The following is a 26,030-nucleotide window of genomic DNA, read 5'->3' as shown; positions in this document are numbered from 1 at the left end:
AAAACATGGATGGACTTAGAGGGCATCATGCTTTGTGAAAGAAATCAGACAAAGATAAATACTATGTGATATCGCTTGTAGACAGAATCTAAAATAGCATGCAAATGAATACATATACAAAACGTAAAGAGGCTCAGAGATATGGAAAACAAACTTGTGGTTGCTAAAGGGGAGAGAGAAGTGGGGGGGGACAAACTGGGGTTATGGGATTAATAGAAACAAACTGCAATGGATAAAATAGATAAGCACCAAGGATGTATTGTATAACATAGGGAATTGTAGCCATTGACTTATAATAATTTATATTGGAGTATAATCTGCAAAAATACTCTATACCTGAAAATAATATAATGTTTTGACTCAACCATACTTTAATAAAAATGGAGGTCACTGGGGTCACGGAAGTCAGTGAGTTTGATTTGGGGTTGGGCAGTTGTATGGATGTTGAGATCTGCCATGTTAGTGTTAGTATTTGGTGATAGAGCAAGAGGGAAACCATGAGACATGTGCCATTGTGGGCAGTGGATGGACTTTAGAGGGGTGGGAGGTTGTTAGATGAACTGTGAAGAGATGTGGCATGAATCTCAGGGGACAGAGTGTAAATGAGGTCAGAGGGTTGCAGGAGCTGGAAGAAAACTCTTCTTTCTCCCACTCATCCCCATGGGAAGTGAGGGAGCAAATTCTTCTTCTCCCATTGCAGGGGGCTGAGCTCCCAGGGAAGGCAGGGAAAGGGAGAGCATCCTGGTCTGCAGACTGTGAATGTAGCAAGCTCAGCTGTTAATCCTGTCCACCATTTTCAAGAACAAAGAAACTTCTTAATAAAGAAATTAAGTTGGTCTTGACAGCTAACCAGAAGGGACCTGAGAATGCCTCACAGAAGTCCTTGAGGGGGAATAGTAATGTCTCAGAGTCCCTCGTTTAAAAGAACTTGTGAAATGAAACCTCCTAAGCAGATAGTATCAGAATTCAGAGCCTGTACTCTTGGTGGCTGTATATCTTACTGCTGGTGACACTAGTTTTGTTTGTTTGTTTACAAACAAAGATGATAGTCAGAATGTGCCCTTTCAGTGGGATGAGTGATGAATTTGTTCATTCATTCATTCATTCAATCATGGAGTATTTACTGCCTGCCTGTTCTGTACCAATGACTGTATTTGGTATTTAATCATGTATGGCCTTTTGTAGTAACCTAAGTAGTGATATGCTGTTGCTGGTTGTTTAAAATTTTTTTATTATAGTTGATTTACAGTGTTCTGTGAACTTCTGCTATACAGCAAAGTGACCCAGTCATACATATATACATACATTCTTTTTCTCACAGTATCCTCCATCATGTTCCATCACAAGTGATTACATATAGTTCCCTGGGCTATACAGCAGGATCTCATTGCTTATCCATTCCAAATTCAACCCCAAACTCTCAGTCCATCCCACTCCCTCCCCCTTGGCAGGAAAAAGTCTGTTCTCCATGTCCATTAGTTTGTTTCTTTTCTGTAGATAGGTTCATTTGTGCCATGTATTAGATTACAGATATAAGTGGTATCATATGGTATTTGTCTTTCTCTTTTTGACTTAACTTCATCTAGTATGAGAGTCTCCAGTTCTATCCATGCTGCTGCAAATGTCATTATTTTGTTCTTTTTTATGGCTGAATAGTATTCCATTGTGTTTATGTACAACACCTCTTAATCCATTCATCTGTCAATGGACATTTAGGTTACTTCCTTGTCTTGGCTATTGTGAATAATATGGGTGCATATATATTTTTCAGTGAAAGTGTTTTCTGGGTATATGCCCAGGAGTGGGATTGCTAAATTATGTTGTTCTATATTTAGTTTTCTAGGTACTTCCATACTGTTTTCCATAGTGGTTGTACCAATTTACATTCCCACCAACAGTGTAGGAAGGTTCTCTTTTCTCTAGCATTTGTTCTTTGTTTACTTATTAATGATGGCCATTCTGACTGGTGTGAAGTGGTACCTCATTGTAGTTTTGATTTTCATTTCTCTAATAATTAGTAATGTTGAGCATTTTTTCATGTGCCTGTTGGCCATCTGTGACATGCTGTTTTGAAGTCTGCTTCTCTCTCTCTCACTGGTATGAATGGAACTTATGTTCACTAATCAGCCCTTGCATCCTCCTCCAACTGGATTGTTAGTTCTCAGAGCCAGCTGAGCCTACCCCCAGGCATGCACCGCAAGATAGACAGGCCATTTGTCAAGTAATTGAATGAAGAACTATTGTCTGGATGGTTGGGATCCTAGAGAAGGGGTCCTGGGCTACTGCTTCAAGTGCTCTAGGAGGACATCTCTGCAAATCAATACCATGAGCTGGATCCTTCTGCACAGTGTTGTCAGGACATGTTCAGTCTCTCTCCCATCCAGCCTGAGTCTTAGTTAGCCTCCTGAAATACAGGTCCAAGCCCTTTCCTTTTCCCCAGGTCAAACATGGCCACAGGCTGTAAGTAGCCATTCCTGCACTTAAATGAGTGCTTCACGGTCTAGAAGGTCCTCTGCCTTAGAGCACACACAAGCCATCCTCACCAGGCTCTGACTTCCCAGGCTTCTGGTCTGACTGTCCCAGGTACTTACTATTTCACAAACACACTGTGCCAGAATTTTCTTTATCAATGTGTGTGTGTGTGTGCACACACACATACATGATTATGTATATTACAGTCCACTCTTGAATAAGTCAGGGGGCTCGGGGCCTTGACTCTCATACAATTTAAAATCCAAGTACTTGCTGTACAGTAGAAAATTGATGGAACACTGTAAACCAGTTATGATGGAAAAATAAAAATCATTTAAAACATAAATAAAAAATAAATAAAATCCAAGTACTGTTGGCTTTACCTCAAAAACAAAAGGAGTTGATAAATGACTCACCCAAGGGAAGGAAGCTGAAACAGATTGCCTTGAATTGGGATTCAAGCCCTAGTTCTTTTGATTCCATATTTACAAACTCTTATTGGACACAAGCTTTCCCCCACACTTAATTAATTTAAAGATCTGTAAAATGAAGATATAGGTACTATATTTATTGAAAAAAATCCATGTGTAAGTGGAGCTGCACCATTCAAACCTGTGTTGTTCAAAGGTCAACTGTATTTTAAACTATGAAAAGAAAAAGTAGGTGAATTCAAGGACACATGATCGCAATAGAAAAACAACATTAAGCGAGTTATTTGTCCCTCCTTCTCTGGCTTATTTCACTTAGCATAATGTTCTCAAGGTCCATATGTCTTATCACAACTGGCAGGACTTCCTTCTTTCTCATGGCTGAATAATATTCCATTGTATCTATATACCACATCTCCTGTATCCATTCATCCGTTGATGGACACTTGGATGATTTCTGTATCTGGGCTATTGTGAATTACGTTGTAGTGGACATGGGAGTGTAGAAATCTTTTTGAGATGCCGTTTCCATTCCCTTCAGGTATGTATCCAGAAATGGGATTGTGGGACCATGCGGTAGTTCTATTTTTAATTTTTTGAGGAACCTCCATATCAGTTTCTATAGTGGCTGCAGCAGTTGACTTTCTCAACAGTGCACCAGGGTTGTCTTTTCTTCACATCCTTGGCAACATTTGTTACCTCCTGTCATTCTGATGAAAGCCATTCTAATATATGTAAGGTTATACTATGTGGGATGATTTATATGTGATATCTTCAAAACAAAACCTAGTAAGTTCATAGAAACAGAATGTAGGAAATGCTTTCCAGGTGCTGAGGGTGGGGGAAGTAGAGAGAGGTTGGTAAAAGGTGCAGACTTTTCGCTGTAATGAATACAGTCTCAGGGCTTAATGTAAAACATGGTGATTGTAGTTGATGGCACTGTGCTGTACAATTAAAATTTGCTAATCAAACTTAAATGTTCTTACCAAAAAAAAAAAGAGAAAAAAGATATGTGAGGTGATGGGTGTCTTAAAGAACTAGAGGGGGAATTCTTTCACAATGAATACATGGATCAAGTCACCATGATGTATATTTTAAATATCTTACACCTTTATTTGTTGATTATTATACCCCAAGAAAACAAAAAAAAGGAAATGAACCTTTTATTTGAAGGAAACCCAAATAAACTAAATTTATGAAGGAAAAAAAAAATTAAGTGATGCATGTTAGGAATCTAAGGTCCAAGTTAAGCCATAGAAAAAGTAAGTATTATTGGTAGAATGGATTTAGCACTCAACTATTATTTCATCTCTGGGTCTCTAAATTGCACTTCTATTTTTTAGTAAAATTCTAATTCATGAGAAGCACAGGAATAACAACATTCATGCTTAAGCAGAATTTCTCAGCAAACATTGCATGCTTTTTTATAATGTGTTCCTTGTGTCTGAATACTGGTTCTCTGCTTCTTAATTACATGACCAGGGACAGTAAAACTCTCTGTGCCTTAGTTTTTCCTTGATATAAAATGAAAATTACCACCTTGGAGGTTGAAGTTAGGAGGGTTAAGTGAGGGAATATAAAAGTGCTTAAACAGCGGTCTTTTTATTGACTTTCATGATGATGGAACATTCAGCCACCTCTGCTTTTTAGAATTTGACTCACCACAGGGGACAACTAACCACTAGAAGCCCCCTTTTCTCCATCCTTTTATCTCTTTGTTCAAATCAGAGGTACCTATTATGTAAGGCACATTCTTATAGCCCCCCAAATAAATATTCTTATTATAAACATCCTGAATATATGTTTATTTTATACAGTAGACTTCAATAGTATTTCTAGTCCTTTGTTGCTGTTGATTGCAATTTAGATAGAATCTAATTAGCCAGTCAGGACTCTAGGCTTATTTTTTGAGAATATCATTGAGAAAAGAAAATGAATTAGGAGTTCCTGCTGTGGCTTAGCAGGTTAAGAACCCAACTCTTGTCTTCCTGAAGATGTGGGCTTGATGCCTGGCCTTGATCAGTGGGTTAACTTAAGGATCCAGCATTGCCACAAGCTAAGGTGTGAGTCGCAGATGCAGCTTGGATCCCACATTGCTGTGGCAGTAGTGTAGGCTGGCAGATGCAATTCGAATTCAACCCCTAGCCTGGGAACTTCCATATGCTGCTAGTGTGGTCGTAAAAAGAAAACAAAAAAAGAAGATGAATTAAATCAAAGTAGTAATTTACTCAGATGGATTCAGAAGGATTGAATTAACACGGAGTCTACAGAGTCTTCACTTAGTGCAGAGGAAACTTATACTGGGGATGCTGGGCTGAATCCACTGGGCTAACTGGTGTGCTTACTAGTAGGGACCTAAAATTGAGGGTACTTTGCTCATTTTGCAGAACCTATGCCCACCATGACTTTGCTTCACAAACGTTTTTGAGATGTTTTGAATGAATAGCTTGTGTTATTTGTTCAGTAAAAGCATGAATTATCCTTTAGCTGAAGAATTGTAACTAATTTTCAGGTTTTTTATTTCCCTCTATCAAACACATTTCAGAATCCAAACATATGATACCCAAACTAAACTGTTTGTATTTTGTAAAAATTAATAATAAACTGCTCTGTCTCAAAAGCTTTAAAGATACATATCTAAAGCACAGATTCTTGGAGCATTGGTTCCAAAAGTGTTCTCTCTCAAGCAATAGCATCAATATCACCTAGAGCTTGTTACAAATTCAGATTCGCAGTCCCCACCTCAGACCTACTGGTTCAGAAAGAAGCTTCCAGGTGATCTTGGTACACATTAAAGAGGTGAGAACATTTTCTTAGGTTATCAACCGCATTTTTAGGAAAAGCTCTCCTCTATGGCAAAAGATGTTTTTTGTTTGTTTGTTTGTTTATTAACAGCCCGGGAAAGGTTGGGCATATTTTGGGTGAAGTAGTTTATTTAATCCAGTGTTATTCAAAATATACAAAGAAAGATTGTTTTAAATATATCTTATTACCATTAAAAATACTGATCAGTCTTTCCTATCTCTTCTTTCTTCTGTATCGCTACATGGTAGACGTGTTGGATTTTATGTCAATACTTTCAAAAATGTCTCTAGCCTAGAGGCCAAGTTTCATAAGGAAATTGCAGTGGTGAGTAATGATGTCTATTTTTACTTAAGGAAGATAAAGTAAATGACCATTTATTCTAGGAACAAATGAAATGGCACAGCATCATGCAAAGAATTCCCTCTCTTTCGTGTTTCTTTTAATAGTGTCTTTTACTCTCAGTAATATTTCTACATTTTTTTGTAGTGACCATATAGTTCTTTATATCTGGTTACAGATTTTAGTTTGTGCTCTCGTGAGCCACTGTCTGCTTGTTTTAGTCTCACAATCTTTTTTTTTTCTTTTTCTTTTAGTCAATTTTTGTAGTTGGATTTTCAAATGATACTTTAGGCTGCAGACAAATTGATCTTCACATATTCAGATAGACAGCAGCTTTGTCATCAACCAATATTTTCTTAGTTTAGCAGGGTGGTTGTATGACTTCATCTCCAGTAGAATCAGCATAGATGATATGTTTTTGTTTGTCTGCTCTGTACTCTGAGTTATATCTATTAGTTTGTGTTTGTGGACTTACAGTTTTCCCATGAATTTTAATTTGGACCCTGTTCAGAAGTTAAACTATACTGAGACCATGCATACCATCATAAGATTCTTAGTTTTTCAACAAACAACTCCTTTCTGGGGGCAGAAGCCTGAATTTGCACCAAAATGATTTGCAGCTAATAGACAAGTGGCCTCTGTCCCCTTAGCTTTGCCACAAACTGTATGAAGTGATGACGAAACTTGGCGACCAGCACGCTGACAAGGCCTTCACCATTCAAGGAGCTCCCAGGTAGGCCATGTCCGTCAGAGCAAAGTTCATGTCTGTGCACCTTGAAGGCCAGGATTGCAGTCTGTACCTGCCTCTTTTATTCATCCTACAGAGACTTAAAACCAAGGAACCTTTCCATCCAGAGATAGACACCAGCCTTAGTTCTGCGCTTTTACATTGACTTTTAACCTTCAGATTTATCCCCAGGGGTTTTTGTCACAGTAGAGTTGCTTGCTATCTACCACACTCTGCTATCTGGCAATGGTATCAGTTTTTCACATGTAATTTCTCATTGGGCATTGTTAACTTTACTTGGGAGGAGAAAGGAATTCCCCAAACTCATAATAGTTAGTCCAATACTTGGTGTTGACACCTTTAATGCATCTATTTTTGGGTAAAAAAAAAAGGGGAAATAGATGAGACTCACCACCATCTTACCTCCTAACTTGACCTTGCAAGCAGTGTGTTGTTTTGGGTTTATTGAACATTGTTTTGGTTTTATTTTGAGTATGTCAGTCACGTAAACCAATGGCTCAGCGATCTGTAGGTGAATGGTCTGCGGTGCCAGGGTTTGGCTTCTTACCAGCTTTCCCCCTCGATTTGGAAGTCCCTTTGCAGACATTATGTACTCAAGTAATGAAGGCTAGTGAGGTTTGGGTTGGAAGTTCGAAGCTTTCGGGTTTATGACTCTGCAGTTAATTTGCTTTGTCTTCCTTGAGAGAGTTCTTTATATCTATTAGTTTGTGTTTAGTTTAGCAACCTCTCTGATTAAAGATCTCCTTTTTTAAATCAATAGAACTGAAAAGGTGCTATTGAACTAAACAGCTTCTAAGGTAATATGCAGTTCCGATAGTCTATACTTAACGATTTTAACATCAATCAATGTAATCAATCAACACATTTATAAAGACACACATATTCCTACACAGGCACCACCACCTCCGTATGTTAGTGTTTGGATCTCTCTGGAAATAGCCAGTTTTCCCATCTGATGCCATTTGGTCTAGCTCTACTTGTAGCCTCTGTTCAGGCTGCTATGCTAAGGGAGCATTAAGTATATAATTTTCTAAGAGAAGGAACATTGCCTAAAAGAACACAGGGAAGGGATAAAGCTACTGTTTCCAATACAATGTTTTCAGTGTGGAGCTAGAAACAAAGAGAGAATTGTCCTGAGACTATGGAAATGGCATTTGGGTGATGTAGAAATGAGGTGCATGGAGAAAAGCTGTTCCCTTACACAGAGATGAAAGGGACAAATGCACCTGGAAATTTCGATGTTGCTGAATAAGATAAAATGAAGAGAAAGTGGGGCCATGGCCACTTAACAAATGTTCCTTTCATTTTTTCCAACATTCCTCCGCAGACCCAGGTGGTGAGTGAGCTCAGGGGAACCTCCATTCAGCATAGATTGGGGGCTGTGCTTCCTGACAGAGGCCATGATTGCTGGCATGGCCCCAATCATGTGGTGTGTTCCCAAGCCTGTTCTCCTTGGGGACCCATTCCCTCAACCCCTTGAATATGTAGACCATGCTCCTGTGTATGTGCTCATTTATTCTGGGGTGCAGACCTTCTTTCCTCAATCTGTAGAGTTTAGAAATTCCTAGAGAGCAGGATGTGTCTTGAGTGCTGTCTTAGCATTTGGGCTGATCACAAGCATCTGGCCTGGGGCCAGAAATGTGGCCGGTTCTCAGTAAACGTCACAGACTCTCATCCATCACATAATTTGTTTGCACATTTCCAGATGTCTGAGATGAATCATTGTTTCATCAGGTGTTGAAAGAGAAATAATGAATTAATTTCTCAATGTTATCTGAAAGCACTCTTACAAAATCTTAATGAATGTCATCCTGGGGATGCCTTTAAATTTAAATCCAGATTATAACTTGTGGGGTAGGTTTTTCTATAGATTACGCCATAGCAGAATTCTAAGTCAAAAGTGAAGTTAGTTCAATTAATTCAGCTTCTGTTCGGAAGATCCTTGCAGAGTCTGTTTGTACAGTGGAAAGAACAAGGGTTTGCATCACCAAGGCCTGAACCTAGATCTGCTAAATTGCCCGGGGACTTTAGGGCTTTTTATCTTCTCCGTGCCCCATTTTACTTACCTGTAAAGTGGAGACAATGATGCATGGGTCTCATGACAATTAGTGGTAATAGACAAACTGGGTCTGGCACATGGTGGACAATAAATGGTACCAGTTATCCCATCATCATTAATAGAAACCAGAATCAACAAGAAGCAGGAGAAGATAGCAGACCGTACCTGTGATGCCTAAGGGTTTCTGGGGGAAGGAGGGCCCCTGAGAAACAAGCACTGTCCCTTAGGAGGCGCCTTGCTTACTCTGCCTCCATCCAGCGACTCGGGTCCTCTCCGAATTGCAAAGACACCATCGCCGCCTGAGGAGCCTTCACCCATCCCGAGCCCGACAGCCAGTCCCAATCACACACTGGCCCCTGCGTCTCCCGCACCAGCCCGGCCTCGGTCACCCTCGCAGGTAGGAAGAGGTCACGGGTATTGGGGGGACTGGAAGGACTCGCCCTGAGTTGACCCACCTGGGATAATCCCATGGGCAGGGATATTGACGTGCGTTTCCAGCTGGGGAGACTTTGAGTCTTGGGCATCGTGATTGTCACCAAGGATTCAATTTCCTTGTCTTATCTGAATTTTTTATTTCCTCACATACTTTCTGCTTAAGTGTGTTGAGGCGTCTTTCCAGGCTTCCTCGGGCTTGCATGGTCTCTTCTTCTCCAAATCCTGTCCTTTAAAGCTATTTAATCTTATCTTCTTCAGGAAGCCTCCCTCCTCTAGGACTTAAGGTAACACTGAGGCCAAGAAAGACCATGACCTTTATGTCATTTTATTTTTTTCTATTGCACACAGTATATTGTGCAGGCACTCAGTAATTAAGTGTATGTAACAGGAGTTCCTACCATGGTGCAGTGGGTTAAGAATCTGGCTGCTGTGTTTCTGGTCACTGGGGAGGCATGGGTTTGATCCCAGGCTCAGCACAATGGGTTAAAGGATCTGGTGTTGCTGCAGCTGTGGCGTAGGTGGCACCCGTGGCTCAGATTCAATCCTTGGCCCGGAAATTTCCATATGCCATGGTATGGCCATTCAAAAAATAAATAAATAAAAAGGTGTATGGAACTAATGATTGAAAGAAACAGGGCCAAGCAAAGATAAACATAGAGAAAAATTGCCACCCTTATTGTCCCTGCCTTTGGTGAAAATGAAATTCTGTGGGGAAACTTGAAGTCTCCAGTCCAGTTCAGGCTTTCTTGTGTACGACTGGAAACTAGGGAGCATTGTAAGAGGATTTATGGATAGATCTCTAAAGTGCTTACTTTCCAAAATACTGGAGTGCAGAGTGAGAGGTGTGCTGCCAGTGGTAGTCTCTGATTCCAGGGAAAAGCTTGCTTTGCTTTAGTTCTAAAATTCTAACATACTGCTGAAGTGAGAAATCATTTTCAGTTGACTTCACAGAAGGTATTGCCTTAGTGTAACTTGAGAAGCACAGGTAAGTGGCCCTGAGGCCTGTGTCTGGTACTTCTGTTGAGATGGATGGAGCCTGATAGCCTGACTTTTTCTCACTGGACCAATGCTCATCAGAGCTCAGAGGGCCACCCACACAGGTGTCCTTTGCCTGAATCAGGTGGGCTTAGTTCTCTCTGCAGACCTACATGTTAATCAGTGATCAGTCTCTTCCCCTGGCTCTGTTCACATGACACTTCTGCACATTTCCCACGTCATTTTTGGCTGAATTAACTCCTTTTTGTTTGTGTGTGATACTTTGTAGACAAGGAAAGGGCCTCCTGTCCCACCTCTCCCTAAAGTCACTCCAACAAAGGAACTGCAGCAGGAGAACATCATCAATTTCTTCGAGGACAACTTTGTCCCGGAAATCAGTGTGACGACACCTTCTCAGGTGAGTGCCCAATCCAGAGCTGGTATGTTCATGAAAGTACCAGGGTAGAGGGACTCTTAGGGGTCAGTTCTTAAGAAAGGGGCAGATGCAAGAGCCAATAATATAATTTCAGTTGTTTTAATTACTTAGTATGTCTGAAGTGTACTCAACTGGGAGAAATGTATATTTGAAAAGACACTTTGTCTATTATTAAGAGTTGTGCATCCTTACTATAGAAAGTTAGGAACGTATGGAGAAGTGTAAAATGAAGAATTTTAATAATTCCTTAAATCATACCATTCTGACATAGCCACTAATACACTTTGGTTTATTTTCTTTTAGTATTTTTTCTAGGTATACATCAACTTTGCAGTAGAAAATTCAGATTGCATTGTTACCTATTCCCGACTTTTCTGCTTAATCATATTGAGCATTTTTTTTCATGTCATAATATTGTCTCTTCAAAAAAAGTGTTTGACCAGAATATTCTATCAGATGGAGGTAACCAACCCTGATTGCGTCCACAGGTTACTTCCACTTTTTCTATTTTTTCACTCGAATTTTGGTGACTATCAGTATATTTTAATTCATGTTTGCACCTTTTATTACTTCTTTCATATTGCTCCTTGGTAGAGAATAAGAAAATGAAATTCGAGGAGGTGACTAATAAGTCTTTTGACCTTCATCAGGAGTAAATGTATCCATTTACATGATTCGGCACATGGAACCATCAGCATCTCCCCTGCTTTCAGACATCCAGGTGCCCGTGTTCCACCTATAGCTGATTCAGTAGGCTGTACACTTGTGCCAACTTCATTGTCCTGTTGCCTCAAGGATAGTGTTGACTTCTGGAGCTGCTCTTAATGCCACCAAAGCTATCACTTTGTTAAGAGTGAACTTCCCCCAAGAAGTCATACCAATATCACTTCCTCCCAGTGTTCTCGGGCTCAGAAATAATGGTAACGTTTTGCAAGGAGTATGAAGGCAACACTGTAATTACTGAGTATGTCAATAACAACACTGCATACAACATCCTGATTATCACTGCAGAATCAGGATGAGGAACTGTCCAGTGTAACAGAAATGAGGAACTGAAAACAGGGAGCTCAGGAAATGAGAACTCAGAAGCAGTGCAGTAGCAAGTCACAAGTTCTCATTGCTTTTGGGGACATTTATGGATCGACACAATGCTTTTAGCTGTTGGTTTCCTTCTGTTATTTGAATGAGTTTCTGAATTTGGTAGGCTAACTAGGGCTTAAAATGTGTGACTTAGTAGCTCCTTTGGGGAGTGGGAATTGTGTGTTTATCAGTGCATGAACAGATTAGATCCACGGGTACACAGATGCTGCCAGGGATAGTGAGTGGTCTTAGAGCCAAATGATCTTACCCAGCCTACATCCTGGCCTTGGCACCAAACTTGAGCAGTTTTCATTCCCAGGTTGTGCTCTCCCTTTGTGTTTCTAAAAGCTTGTTCTCTTTTTGGCTCCATCCGTTTTCAAAGTAAGAGTATTTTAGGGTGGGGATACCCTTACTTTCACCCGGACCCTCCAAGAACAGCCTGTCCATTCCATCAGCAAGAGAAGGTAGTCACCAAGAAGCCATGTGTACTTAGCTGAGTAATCTCCATTTAGCAACTGAGGTCACTGAAGTAGGGAAAACGTGACACATAGACTAGTTCTGAAGCAAAGATGGGGTTCAAAAATGTTCTTTCTGAAATTTTTTTTTTTAATTTGCAATTTGCTGTCTCACATAAGGTCCTCCATAGTGGGGGAAAAAAGAATCAAAGCACTTTAGAAAATTACAAATGCCAGAAGAAGTCCCCCTCAGTACTTCTAAGAGCATTAGCTTCTGCTGGTATGGTTGAGTGAGAGTAATGGGCAAAGTCAAGAGTTAGGGGAGAGGGTAAGGAAGCACCTTTCAAAGCAGAAACGTCTCCAGCTGTGGCCACTGCAGTGACACAAGTAGTTGGTAGAGCCCCTTGCCCAGCGGGGCTAGTCTGTATGCATGACCCTAAGGTGGTTGGGAAGGGAAGGAAAGGGAAGGAGGAGCCGGTTCCCACCAGTATCTTTTGTAACTTACTGGCTGTGTCACGTCCATCAGTCAATCGGGTGATTTTGAAAACCACCAGAGACATGGGAGTGCATTTTATGGGTTCAGATTCATGTATATTGTTTTCTTTTAATCTGAGGGGTTTATTGTCTTTTTCTGAATCCAAGAGGCAACATGGCTCTAAAAGGTGGACCCCATAACTTGAAGCATCTCCATTGACTCAATGGCTAGGAGTTTCACGTCACAATGGCAAAAGAGGGGGCAGAGCAAGGATTTTTTTATTTCAGTCTGCTTGCTTTCTCCCTTATTGAGGGATATAATCTAGCTTTATTTATTTTTTCTTTATTGAAGTATTGTTTTACAATGTTGTGTTAGTTTCTGGTCTACAGCAAAGTGATTAAATATATATATATTATATATATTAATATATTTATATATTTAATATATATATTATATATATATTAATATATTTATATATTTAATATATATATTCTTTCCCATCGTGGCTTGTTACAGGATAGTGAGTATGGTTCCCTGTGCTATACAAGAGGATCTTATTGTTTATCTCTTTTATATATAGTAATTTCTATCTGCTAAACCAAACTCCTAATTTATCCCTCCCCTCCTCCTTTCCCCTTTGGTAACCATAAATCTGTTTCTGTCTATGAGTCTGTTTCTGTATTGTCAATAAGTTCATTTGTATCATTTTCTTAAGATTCCACATGTAAGCAACATCATATGGTGTTTATCTTTCTCTGTCTGACTTACTTCACTTGATACCATAATCTCTAGGTCCATCCATGCTGCTGCAAATGACATTATATCATACTTCTTTATGGCAAGTAATATTACATTGTATATGTACCACCTCTTTATCCATTCCTCTGTCAATGGCCATTTAGGTTGCTTCCATATCTTGGCTATTATAAATAATATAATCTAGCTTTATTTAAAAATTCACAGATGCTGACTTGTCCCAAGGCATCTTGACAATTTCCTTGTTGCTCATCCTTCTATAAATATAGACAGAGCCATTTGATGTTCCTTCAGCCCTTCTAGGTCACATCTAGTAGAGTTTCTAATTCAGCAGATCTGGGGTTGGAGCCAAGTGTCTGCATTTCTGACAGGTTCCCAGGTAATGCTGGTGCTGCTGGTCTTGAGATCACACTATGAGAACCACTGTTCTAGGCCATCAGTGTTTCCATGTGGTACAAATATGTGGCCCTGAACAAAGTACCACGGCAGATTAACAGATTTCTTCCAGGAAAATATCCAGCTGAGCCAAGTGTAGGTCATAATGGACCATTTGTAACTGCTTCATTTAAAAATAGTATAGGGTAAGTGACAAGTCCTACTGTATAGCACAGGGGACTACATTCAATATCCTGTAATAAACCACAATGGAAAAAATATAAAAAAGAATATATATGTAAATATATATGTAGAACTGAATCACTTCGCTGCACAGTGGAAATTAACATTGTAAACCAACTATGTTTTAGTAAAATAAATTTTTAAAAAATGGAATAAAAATAGGGTGACTTAAAATGTTCCATATTTCAGGTTGTTAGACTTAACGTGTGCTTCCTTTGTTAAGTGTGTTGATCGGATTACATGTCAAGCTACAAACTACAAATGATTGGGTTATCTTATCTGGGCAATAATACTTTTGAACACACACAGAGAAATGATGAAAAACATAAATAGAAATGCCAAGAGAAAATGAGATGCCAGTTGCAAGGAAGCAGAACGTTGAAAACTGGAAAACTGAAATGTATTTGAAAAGGTGTACTTACAGAATACATACATTTATAGTAATATAGAGTTGACCACTTGGATTTTATTTTCATATTTTTAAAATGTTTAATGGTCATTTTAGATTTAACAGATAGGTTTATGTCCCCAGTTTTCCATTTTTATCATGAACTTAATGGGGAAGAAAGGCAGTTGGAGTGTCCCACCCAGAAGCTCAAGGTGTGATGAATGAAGCATTCCTCACCTCTGCTGGATTTGTGTGTTTCATACACTATCTTAAGTGTGTCCTGGGGTTGGAAACAGAAATTCATTGGGCCTACAGGGCCCTCTAATGGTCCAAACCTTAGAGGTAGTGTGTATACTGGAAATATGTATCTCCCAGAATCTTCTCTGAGAAATAGCCTTATCTGCTTACAGGAAGATGCCTACTTGTCAAGACCAAAGGGCTGATTTTGCTTTTCTGGTTTTCTGTTTAAAAAAACCAGACCTTCCAAAGGACAAACCCATCCCTCCCTACTTTTTCCTCTTGTGAATTTAAATAGGAAGAAATTGTGTGTGTGTGTGTGTGTGTGTGTGTGTGTGTGTGTGTGTGTGTGTGTGTGTGTGCAGTTTTCCTGTCAAGTGGCAGTGAAGAAGAAAAGATTGCTTGCTTTGGGATTTTCTTTTCATAGCAGATACCCCAACTATTTGGCCTAAATCTTTTCTCAGTCATGATGTTGTATCTTTTCTCTCTTTGATAATAGCTTTCCCATTTACAAATCTACAGAGATTATCTTTTGAACATCCCAGTTTTTTCCTCCTGCCACCCTGCTGGGCTGGAAGGCAAAACAGCAGCACAGCCTTCAAATCCAGTGACTGTTGGGATTAAGTCAGCACTGTTTACTTCCAAACTCTTAGCCATTCTCTAGCCTGAGGCTGCATCTTATATTTTAAGTTCATGAAATCATTCTATTGTTTCTTAGCCAATTTCAAATGGATATAGATTTTCCAGTTAGCAAAAGAAGTTCATGAAATGGCCCTTTTTATCTTCTCAATCCTGCCTGCGACTGTCTTTATATGCACCTTTCAGTTCCTGGGTGTCTGTATCCTAGTTTTAAATACTGCCTTGGCTTTTCTTTTCAGTGTAGCATATTTCTGGACCAGATGCTTCTTCTTTTTCATTTTTTTTTCAAAGTAAACATGTTAACATTCTTTTAAGACATTAAGAATAAGATGAAAGTCAGAAGGAGGAAAAAATAGTGCTCTTCAAGGTCAAAGTCAGTCAGTATGGGTTGATGTTTATTTCTTTACATATGGATGTACAATGGTTGAAAAGTTTAGCCTTAACATAATTGCCTTTGTACCTTTGCAGAAAATTAGTTGGCCATGTGTGTATGCTGAACTCTATAGTTTTCCTTTGATCTTTTTGCCCATCTTTTTGCCAGTACCACACTGTCTTTTGACTGTCCTTTTATACTGTCTTGAAACCAGCTAGGGTTAGTCCTTCAACTTAGGTATTCTTTTTCAGAGTTGTCTTAGATATTCTGGGTTCTTTAATTTTCCATATGAATTTTAGAATCAATTTGTTAAGTCTCAACAGACTGAGGTTTACAGATTTGACTTTTCTTCTTTGCTTAAGTAGGGTTTTAGTGCTATAAATTTCCCCCAAGTACTGCTTTAGCAGCATCTAAAGCGGTTTTGTGTTTTTGTTTTCATTCAACTCAAAATATTGTCTAATTTCCACTCTGACTTCTTCTTTGACTCCTTAGGTTATTAACAAAGTTCTATTTTTATTCAAATTTTTGTGTATTTTCCAGAGATAATTATGTTACTGACTTCTAGTTTAATTCCAGCGAAGTCAGAGAGCATACTTTGTATGACTTGAATATTTTTAAATATATTGAGACCTGTTTTATGTCCCCAGAATATTGTCTGTCATGTTTCATGTTCACTCAAAAAGAATGTATTCTGCTGTTGTGTGGAATGCTTTATAAGTGTGAATTAGGTCAAATTGGGTCATAATAGTGTTGTCTATATTTTCTGTAACCTTGTTGATTTTTCTCTACTTGTTTTACTGTTGAAAGTGGACCATTGAAATTTCCCTTGTGGAATTGTACATTTCTCTATATCAGTTTTCTTGGTTCTTACTTCATGTAATTTGAAGCCATATGGTTGAATGTACAAATGTTTAGGAATTGACCCCTTTTATATCAGGAAATGAACTTCTTTACCCCAGATAATACTCTTTGAATTGGAATCTACTTTGATGTTAATAAAACTATTCCAGCTTTCTTTGGGTTAGGTTGGCATTGTGTATCTTTTTCCATCTTTTTACTTTTAGCATATTTGTGTCTCTGTGTTTGAAATTAATTTTTTGTAAGCAGTATCTTGTTGAATCTTGATTTTTAAAAATCCAGCGTGACAATCTGCCTTTCTTTATTATCTTTTTAGGGCTGCACCCTTGGCACATGGAGGTTCCCAGGCTAGGGGTTGAATCGGCACCATAGCAGCTGGCCTACACCACAGCCACATCAATGCAGAATCCGAGCCTTGTCTGAAACCTACACCACAGCTCACAGCAATAATGGATGCTTAACCCATTGAGCAAAGCCAGGGATCAAACCTGCGTCTTCATGGATCCTAGTCGGCTTCGTTTCCACTGAGCCATGATGGGAACTCCCAATCTCTGCCTTTTATTATATTATTTAGAATATTTTCATTCAAGGTGATTATTCATATGGTGAAGTTTAAATCTAGCATCTTGGTTTTTTTGTTTTATACCATTTATTTTAGCCCTTCTACCTCATTTACCTGCCTTCTTTTGAATTCATTTATTGTTTTAATTATTCTCTTTTATTTATTTTGTTTATTAGCTATATCATTATTTTCTTATTTTAGCAGTTGATTTAGGGCTTAAAGTATACATTTAATTCATTACAATCTACTTTCAAATGGTCGTATACCATTTTGGATACAGTATAAATACCTAAAAATAGTATACTTTATTCCTTTCCTTCTGGTTTTGTACTATTTTGTCATGGAGTTTATTTACTTAATTATGTATTTCTTTGTTTAATTTTTTGGCTGTGCCCACAGCATGCAGAAGTTCTTGGGCCAGGGATGGAACCCAGGCCACAGCAGTGACCTGAACCACAGCAGTGACAGTGCTGGATCCTTAACCCACTGAACCCCAGGGAACTCCTGGAGTTTAGTTTTTAATATGAAGTAACTTCACATTACTTTGTCATTATTTTTGCCTAAGCAATAATTTATCTTTTAAAGAGATTTAGGTAATAACTAAAGTCATATATACTTACCTACATAGGTACCATTTCCATTTCTGGTGCTCTTCATTCCTTTGTGTAACCCATGGTTCCATCTGGTACCATTTCTTCTGCCTGAAAAATGTTATTTCGCATGAGTTGTAGTTCAGATTTGATGGTGATAAGTTTTTTTCTGCTTCTGTATGTCTGAAAAAACTCTCCATCTCATTTTTGTGTTTTAAAAATATTTTCGAGAGGCACAGAATTCTAGGTTGGCAGTTTTCTTCTCTTGGTGCTTCAAAGATATTGCTTCACCATCATTTTGCTTGCGTTATTTCTGGTGATAAATCTGCTCCTGTTCTTATGCTGTTCCTCTCTATCTCACATGTCTTTCTTTCTGGCTACTTTTAAGAATTTCTCTTTAACACTGGTTTTGAGAAATTAGTTGTGATGGCTTCAGGTCTGCTCTGTGTATCTCCCATCCTCTTTGGCCAGTGGCTGACTAAAGCATCTACTTTTTGTGGTGAATGGCAGGAATCCAAACAAAGCCAATCAACTATGCAAGTGCATTTCAAACCTTTGCTTGTATTATGTTCATTAACATCCCTTGGCCAAAGCATGACACGTGGTCACCTCTGAGTCAAGGAATAAGGAAGTAAACTCCTTTTATCATGAGGCCAGGGCAAGTCTAGGCATAAGGATTATGCTCAAATTGTACATTTGTACAGGAAGAAGTCCAGTACCTTAATTGTAAACTTAAGATGTCCCTAGCAGAATACACTTCATAAAATACAGCACAGATTATTATAATTGATAGTATTTCCCACTGGATATTTCCCCCATTGTAGTTTTCACATCTAGTCTCCTTAGATGCCCATCCCAGGTCACCTCTTCCATACTTTTGATGCTAAAACCATAGCTGAGATCAAGCTGCCCCAAAAATTCTGAATGTTTGGACCACATCCGATCTTCTCCACTGGTGATGCAGGTGTAAGGAATGATAAAAGATGAGTTTTCTTTTGTTATATTAAGGGAAATTACATGTCACTTTTTTTCAACATGGAATGACAGCATTCAGTGTACATCTGTGTCCTTTTATAAAGTAATATTATGTAAATAGGCACTTACTTTTTTCACTCTCTTTGTAGCTCTATTAGATTACCCTTTGGTAGTGCCTTAAGGAATAATTCTCAACTTTAAGGGTAAAACTGAATAGAAGTTGAGCCTGAAGAAAGTAGTTCCACATTTTGAAGATCACCAAACCGGTATGATGGGTATTTGATGACAGTCCTTTTACACAGATATACATCATTACTAGCAGTAATTAGTAACAGCACGGCTTCCATTTCCATTTTGAGTATCTCCAATATATTATGGTCAGTGCATTTCTCATCTTTATTCCTCATGGTCATTTTACTAGGTATTATTACTCTGATTCTATGCGTGGAGAAATGAAGGCTCAAAGAAGCTGAATGAACTGCTCAGAGAGAGACTTCCGGCAAATAACAAAATTGGGGTGCAAACCAGATGTATTTCAATCAAAGTCGAAGTATAGCTCATTACAGTCTAGTTTTTTTTTTTTAATCCTGATCTCTAGATTCCCATTTGAGCTTCCTCAAGAGAGTGCATTTGGCTCATAAGGGACTAATGGACATATTCATGTGCTCTAAATCTTTATAGAGAACTTGTAGGACATCAGGAATTCCTTTGCAGGCCTCAGAGGTCTCTGAAATGTGAGGTGCCATCTCTATAGCAGCCTAGAATAGCATTGGAGTCAAAGAAGAGTAGATAACCTCATGTAGCCCATTCTCCTCGGGCCCAAGTGGGGAATTGGTGCCATTTGCCCCTTGATTTATTTTAAGGATTAGCAGGGCAGGTAAAATGCAAGTTTGGGGAATATAGAATAGTAATTCTTTCAGGGCAACAAAATGCATTAACATAAGTTAATGTTCATGTGTATTAAGTTTTTTGAACAATGCCTAGCACATTCTAAGTGTAAAATAAGTGTTTGTAAGATTTTAAAAATATCATTTGTACCAATATAAAAGTTGATGAAAAAGAGAAGCCATGCAGATTTTGAATAGGGGCTAAGGGAATCAGTTGACACTTTTGTGATTGTAATTATTGAAGAAAGAGAGATCTCAGAAGAGCATTATCCCTGGGAAATTTTAAAAGCTTATATGAGGAATGATCATGCTGCAAACCCAAGACTACAGCAGGATATATAAGCAGATTGCCTTCTACAGTGAATGTGTATATACGTTTTAAAAAAAGTACTGTTTGTTCTGCCCCTAAGCTTTTCTTACATTTTTAAATTTTTAAGATTTTTGTCCATGATCAACATTAATTAAAATAATTCCTGTTCTTTAAATTTTTCTCTAAACATCTCTATTCTCATATAATACTTTATCCATTGTTGTGATCTTGCAATTTCTAAGCAACAGATGGTCAAAATTGAAGCTTATCTCAATACCAAACACGTTTAACTTGATTTGTGTGAAAACTGACCCCAGTTATCTCCACTGTGGTATTGTTTATGAGGGTGTTATTTCAGCTCTGACCTTTACTGTGTAACCTGAACTTGGGTTAAATTAACTTTAGGCCCATGCTATTTCTGCACACTACATGAACTAATGTTAGTGTTAATATTGTAATTTGTTTTGCTGTTATTGTAGCAGGACTTTCATTCTCTTTTTGGCTTACTGTTTTTTTCTAATCTAAGGATGTTATTGGGGTAGGAACTCGTTTTGCAGTGAATATTGGGGGACATGTTTTTTCCTCTTTTGATCCCACATAAACACAGATGGGACTAAGAGTATTATGGATGAAGGATGGACCATATGCTAACTGATTCCGGGGATAGGGTACCTCTGAGGGGAAGACAGGTGGGATGTGGTCAGAGTAGCTAATGATCCTTTCCTTTTTACATTTTATCTTCACAAGGAGCATCCCAGCAGCAGGTGGCTTTAATGGGTCCAATCCTTAGCCCATTTTATTTATCTGGTTCTTTGTAATTATTTTTATGTTAAAGTATAGTTGATTTACAGTGTTGTGTCAATTTCTGCTATACAGCAAAGTGACTCAGTCGTGCATAATATGTATTTCTTTTTCTCATACTATCCTCCATCAAGTGATTAGATATAGTTCCCTGTGCTATACACATCAGGACCTCATTGCTTATCATTCTAAATGTAATAGTTTGCATCTACTAACCCCAGACTCCAAGACCATCCCACTCCCTGCCTCTCCCCCTTGGCAACCACAAGTCTGATCTCTATGTCTGTGAGTCTGTTTATGTTTTGTAGATGGGTTCATTTGTGCCATATTTTAGATTCCACATAGAAGTGATATCATATGGTATTTGTCTTTCTCTTTCTGACTTACTTTTCACTCAGTATGAGACTCTGTACTCACATCCATGTTTCTGCAAATGGCATTATTTCATTCCTTTTTATGACTGAGTAATATTCCACTGTGTATATATAACACATCTTGGAGTTTTCTGAGCTGGCAGAGAAGGAGATTCCTTGGATCTTGGTGGCATTAGGACGCATTTCTCAGACATTCTTTTTATTGCCTGGACTTGGAGCTAAACAAAGGATAGAACTGGAGTCTGGGCCTTGTTTGTGAGCATCTTAGGTTGTACTTGGCCAGAATTGGTTATGTTCCATCTCATTGTATGTAACTAGTGACTCTGGGAGCCCATGGAGGAGCCACCTAAATGGAAAATTATCAAAGCACACTTTGGGAATATCTGCTGAAATTCGAGGATTATACATGGATTAGGTCATGAAGTCTTATCAGATTCAAGCTAATGCATGTTTTGTGTTGTTCCAACAGAACGAAGTTCCTGAGGTGAAGAAAGAGGAAACTTTGTTGGATCTGGACTTTGATCCTTTCAAACCTGATGTAGCCTCAGCGGGCTCTGCTGGAGTGACCCACTCACCCATGTCGCAGGTATAAAGTAGATGCTGTGATGTTTGAAGATGCTATTTCATAAACTTGAATAAACCCAGTAAAGCCACAGATACATTTCCCTGACCCTTCTCCCTTTGATATGACTATTCATTTTTCTTCTAGCTTGACAAAGATTTTCTAATGGGAAGGAAGGGAAGAAAGAGGACTTTATCAACGTCATTTACTCTCAACCTCCCCTACCATTAGGTTTCTGTACCTGCAGAGCTGGGATAACCATAGACTGCAGTTTACCAGGATTAACCCATATCAGATTGGTTATCACAGTGCCTCCTTTACACTCAGAAGTTTGGGTGATGCATTTTATGGCTTCCCTAAATAAAACCCTTTCTTTTGGCTTGGGGTTTAATCTTCTTTCCGTTTTCTCTGCTTTCCTTTCTCAGGCTTTTCACATTAGAGCATGTTTGACCTAACCATGGGATTTTGCCCCAACATGAATCTTTTTTAGCTTTGATGGATCTGCAGTTGGTGAGGGTATCTCCATCTTCCACATTGTAGAAACTTCCCTTATGTGATGTCGATTATGGCCTGGTGCCCAGTTGGCCTTGCTTATCCAAGCTTACCCCTGCTGATGGCTGCCTCCATCTCAACATTTTCCCCATTTCAGTAGTTATTATGATGGCATTACTTATCAGAGGGATCCTGGTGGAGGGTGCTGTAATGACCTGCAGGGGATTCCTCTGGAATAGAGTTACTTTACAGTTGTCTATGCTCATGCGAGGAAATTAACTCAAAATTTTGGCTCCCTGAAATTGCTTATGTCAGTATTTTTTATGTGGTTGGGGCCTCACATTTGAGTTTAGGGAAATTCAAGGATTCTAGAATATACTTCACATTATTTAATCAAGGTGCACTGCCAGACTCAGTTTAGGAACTAAGAGCCAGCTCAACTTCCTGGTCTGGAAGCCTTATCGTAAAGCCTTATAGTAAAACACTGGGGCACACTGTGACCCTCAATAGATAAAGCTTTTCTTTAAACCATACTTTGTTCCAGAATGTAATTGGATTTCTAAAGACCTCCACGTTGTGGTACAGGAACAGTAAAAATCTGAGGTTTCAGTAAAGCAGGCAGTTGAGTAGATTACACCTGTCTGAAAGATATTTTTGAAAAAAAAAAAGTGAGTCTTTTAGATGAATGTTTCAGGAAGTTTTATTAACTCCCTTTTAGGATATTTATGATGTGCCTTAAAGGCTCCAAGTTCTGCAATTAAAAAAAAGTTTAGATTTCTTTAACTTAATTTCCCAAATTTGATTGACCTCAGAATGTTAACATTCTTTTTTTTTTTTTTTTTTTTGCTGAGACAAATAGGAAATTTATTCTATACTTTATCCCATTTTGTATGGCTTTCATCTTTACTATTTAGTATTATCTATTACATTTCAATTTTTCTTTAAATATTAGCATTATATTAAAATAGTGTATTTTATGCAACTAAAATTTATAAAGAAGAAAGCCTTATATACCATTAAATATTTTATATAGCATAATAAAAAAATAACTGGTAAGAATAACAAAAATAATATACCCTCTGAAAATAAGTAAAATATAAAATGCATAAATTGGTTAAAAAACAGTGTAACTATATAAATATGTCCTCACAATTTGTTACATCTTATTGATTCTTTAATATAGGCATTACACCATTCTAGGTAATGTGATAAACAAGACATTATAGACCTTACATTGTACCATGGAGAGAAATGGTTATTAATAGTACAATTGTAGAACTGTATTATTTAATTATAATTATCCTAAATTCTTTGATGGAGAGGAAATCAGAATCAGATGTAAGAAGACTTCAGCATTCAAAGAGTGATGTCAAATGACCCCCTTCATGGTGGATTATGCACTTGTTTAATATGAGATACATTTATTCTCCAGAGATTACTTGTTTGTGTATCAATTGTAGGTTTTTTGTTTGCAGTTATTCTGAAGTTTTGATATAAGAGTCTATATGTATATGAGATTGTTTTAAGTTGTTTTTCTCTTAATTGCAAGTTCATCTCCAGTGTCCTGCATTTGTACCCACCTCTTCTCATGATTTCGGATTTTGGTGGTATAATTGTGCATGGATGTTTTTGTATCTTTACTGTATATATACCTTTACTGGTGAGCCTTGTCATTTGTGGTATTTTTGTTTCTGATTGCAGCCTTTACTTTTCTGCCTAGAGAAGTTCCTTTAGTATTTGTTGTAAGGCTGGTTTAGTGTTGCTGAATTCTCTCAACTTTTGCTTATCTGAGAAGGTTTTGATTGCTCCTTCAAATCTGAATGAGAGCCTTGCTGGGTAGAGTAATCTTGGTTGGAGGCTTCTTCCTTTCATCACGTTGAGTATATCATGCCACTCCCTTCTGGCCTGCAGAGTTTCAACTGAAAAAATCTGCCAATAACCTTATGGGGGTTCCCTTGTATGTTACTTGTTTCTTTTCCCTAGCTGCTTTCAAGATTTTCTCTTTGTCTTTAATTTTGGTCAGTTTGATTAATATGTGTCTTTGTGTATTCCTTCTTGGGTTTATTTTATATGGTACTCATTGTGCTTCCTGGATTTGAGTGAGTGGTTCCTTTCCCATGTTAGGGAAGTTTGGGGCTATTATCTCTTGGAATATTTTTTCTGTCCCCCTCTCTCTCTCTTCTTCTTGCACCCCATAATACGGATGATGGTGCATTTAACTTTGTCCCAGAGTTCTCTGAGATTCTCTTCATTTGTTTTCAATCTTTTTTCTCTTTTCTGTCTCACATCTGTAATTTCCACTAATCTGTCCTCCATCTCGCTTATTCATTCTTATGCCTCCTGTATTCTGCTGTTAGCTGCTTCTAGTGAGTTTTTTATTTCAGTTATTGTATTTTGCATCTCTTCTTGTTTAAGTTGTATATCTTGTATCTCTTTGGTCAGTGTTTCCTGTAGTTATCCATCTTTGCCTCCAGTTTATTTCCAATGTCTTGCATCTTCTTTAGCATCAACAATCTAAAGTCTTTTTCCTGGATGCTGAGAATCTCCTCATCACTTAGCTTATTTTCTGGGGTTTTTCTTTTCTCCCTCATCTGAGTTATAGTTCTCTGTCTTTTCATTTTTATAGGTTTTTGGTGTGGTAACCTTCTTACCGATAATAATAGAGTTGTAGCCTCTCTTACTTCTGGTGTCTGCCCCCTTTGTGGCTGAAGTCAGTATGGGGGCTTGCTGTAGGCTTCCTGATGGGAGGGGCTGATGCCTGCCCCGTGGTAGGTGGTGGGGCTTAGTCTCTGGATGGGATTAGAGGCAGTTGTGTGCCTGAGGGGTCTTTAGGTAGCCTGTTTACTGAGGGGCGGGGCTGTGATCCCACCTGGATTGTTGTTTGCCCTGGGGCTTCTCAGCACTGACTGACAGGTGGGGCCAGATTTTCCCAAAATGCCCCCCCCCCAGAGAAAGGCACTGCTGCTGAATATTCGCGAGAGCTTTGCCTTCAATGTCCTTCCCTCACAACAAGCCACATTCACCCCTGTTTTCTCAGGATGTCCTCCAAGAACTGCGGTCAGATTTGACCCAGATTCCCTTGGAGACTGTGCTTTGCCCTGGGACTCAGTGCACGTGAAAGTCCATGTGCGCCTTTTAAGAATGGGGTCTCTATTTCTCTCAGTCCTGTGCAGCTCCTGTGCCCAAGCCCCACTGGCCTTCAATGCCAGATGCTCCAGGGGCTCTTTCTCCCCGTGCCAGATCCCTGCATGTGAGGGTTTGATGTGGGGCTCAGAACTCTCACTCCTGTAGGTGAGTCTCTGTGAACCAGCTAGTTTCCAGTCTGTGGAGCTTCCCACCCAGGAGGTATGGGGTTGTTTATATCATGAAATCACCCCTCCTACCTCTTGATGTGGCCTCCTCTTTTTCTTCTGGAGTAGGGTATCTTTTTTAAGGTTTCCAGTCCCTTTGGGTGGAGATTGCTCAGTCTTTAGTTGTGAATTTTGTTGTTTTTAGGTGAGAAGTTGAGCTCCAGTCTTTCTATTCCGCCATCTTAATCCTTGAATGTTAGCATTCTTAACATTCATTGAAATGGTCTCTAAAACTTACTGTGAGAGATGTTAATGGGATCATTGTCAACAAGTTTGAGGATTCTATCTAGGTGGCCAAACAGAGAAGAACATGAATGTACATGTCATGCAGAATATCTCCTTTTCAGAGCTTTCTCACAGTGTAGACAGCCAGGAGAAATCATGGGACTTCTTCTGCCTTCCCTTTCAGCATTGATTACCTTACTGGCAGGAGGAAAGTTTCCACAGTAGAGGCTGTGATGTCAGAGGGTGAGATTCCATAGCATTTATATCTGCAAATTTGACTCAGTAGAGAAATCTCTTTTATATCTGTTCATGATTAAATTAATCCA

General features: G+C 38.7%; 1 protein-coding gene and 1 long non-coding RNA gene across 4 annotated transcripts in view; one reads left to right on the top strand and one right to left on the bottom strand.

Moving 5' to 3' along the window:
- The window catches only part of LOC146400096 (uncharacterized), a 127,007-nt gene that overhangs the window by 62,296 nt on the left and 38,681 nt on the right, over window positions 1–26,030 (bottom strand). For both annotated transcript variants that reach the window (XR_014816175.1, XR_014816176.1), the window contains exon 2: window positions 17,759–17,839. This is a non-coding gene — a long non-coding RNA (uncharacterized LOC146400096). The remainder of the gene's footprint in view (window positions 1–17,758; window positions 17,840–26,030) is intronic.
- AMPH (amphiphysin) overlaps window positions 1–26,030 on the top strand; it is a 172,193-nt gene that overhangs the window by 112,424 nt on the left and 33,739 nt on the right. For both annotated transcript variants that reach the window (XM_084974427.1, NM_001244203.1), the window contains 5 exon segments: window positions 5,954–6,029; window positions 6,695–6,777; window positions 9,110–9,248; window positions 10,551–10,679; window positions 21,545–21,661. In XM_084974427.1, the coding sequence (XP_084830553.1) occupies window positions 5,954–6,029; window positions 6,695–6,777; window positions 9,110–9,248; window positions 10,551–10,679; window positions 21,545–21,661 (544 nt within the window).

This window comes from Sus scrofa, chromosome 9 (assembly GCF_054392235.1).
Source record: "Sus scrofa isolate SSC_HxYL_T2T_F1_AM1 chromosome 9, Sscrofa_HxYL_maternal_Yorkshire_Landrace_v2.0, whole genome shotgun sequence".
Classification (NCBI taxonomy): Eukaryota; Metazoa; Chordata; class Mammalia; order Artiodactyla; family Suidae; genus Sus; species Sus scrofa.
This window is presented reverse-complemented; position numbering and strand designations above follow the sequence as displayed.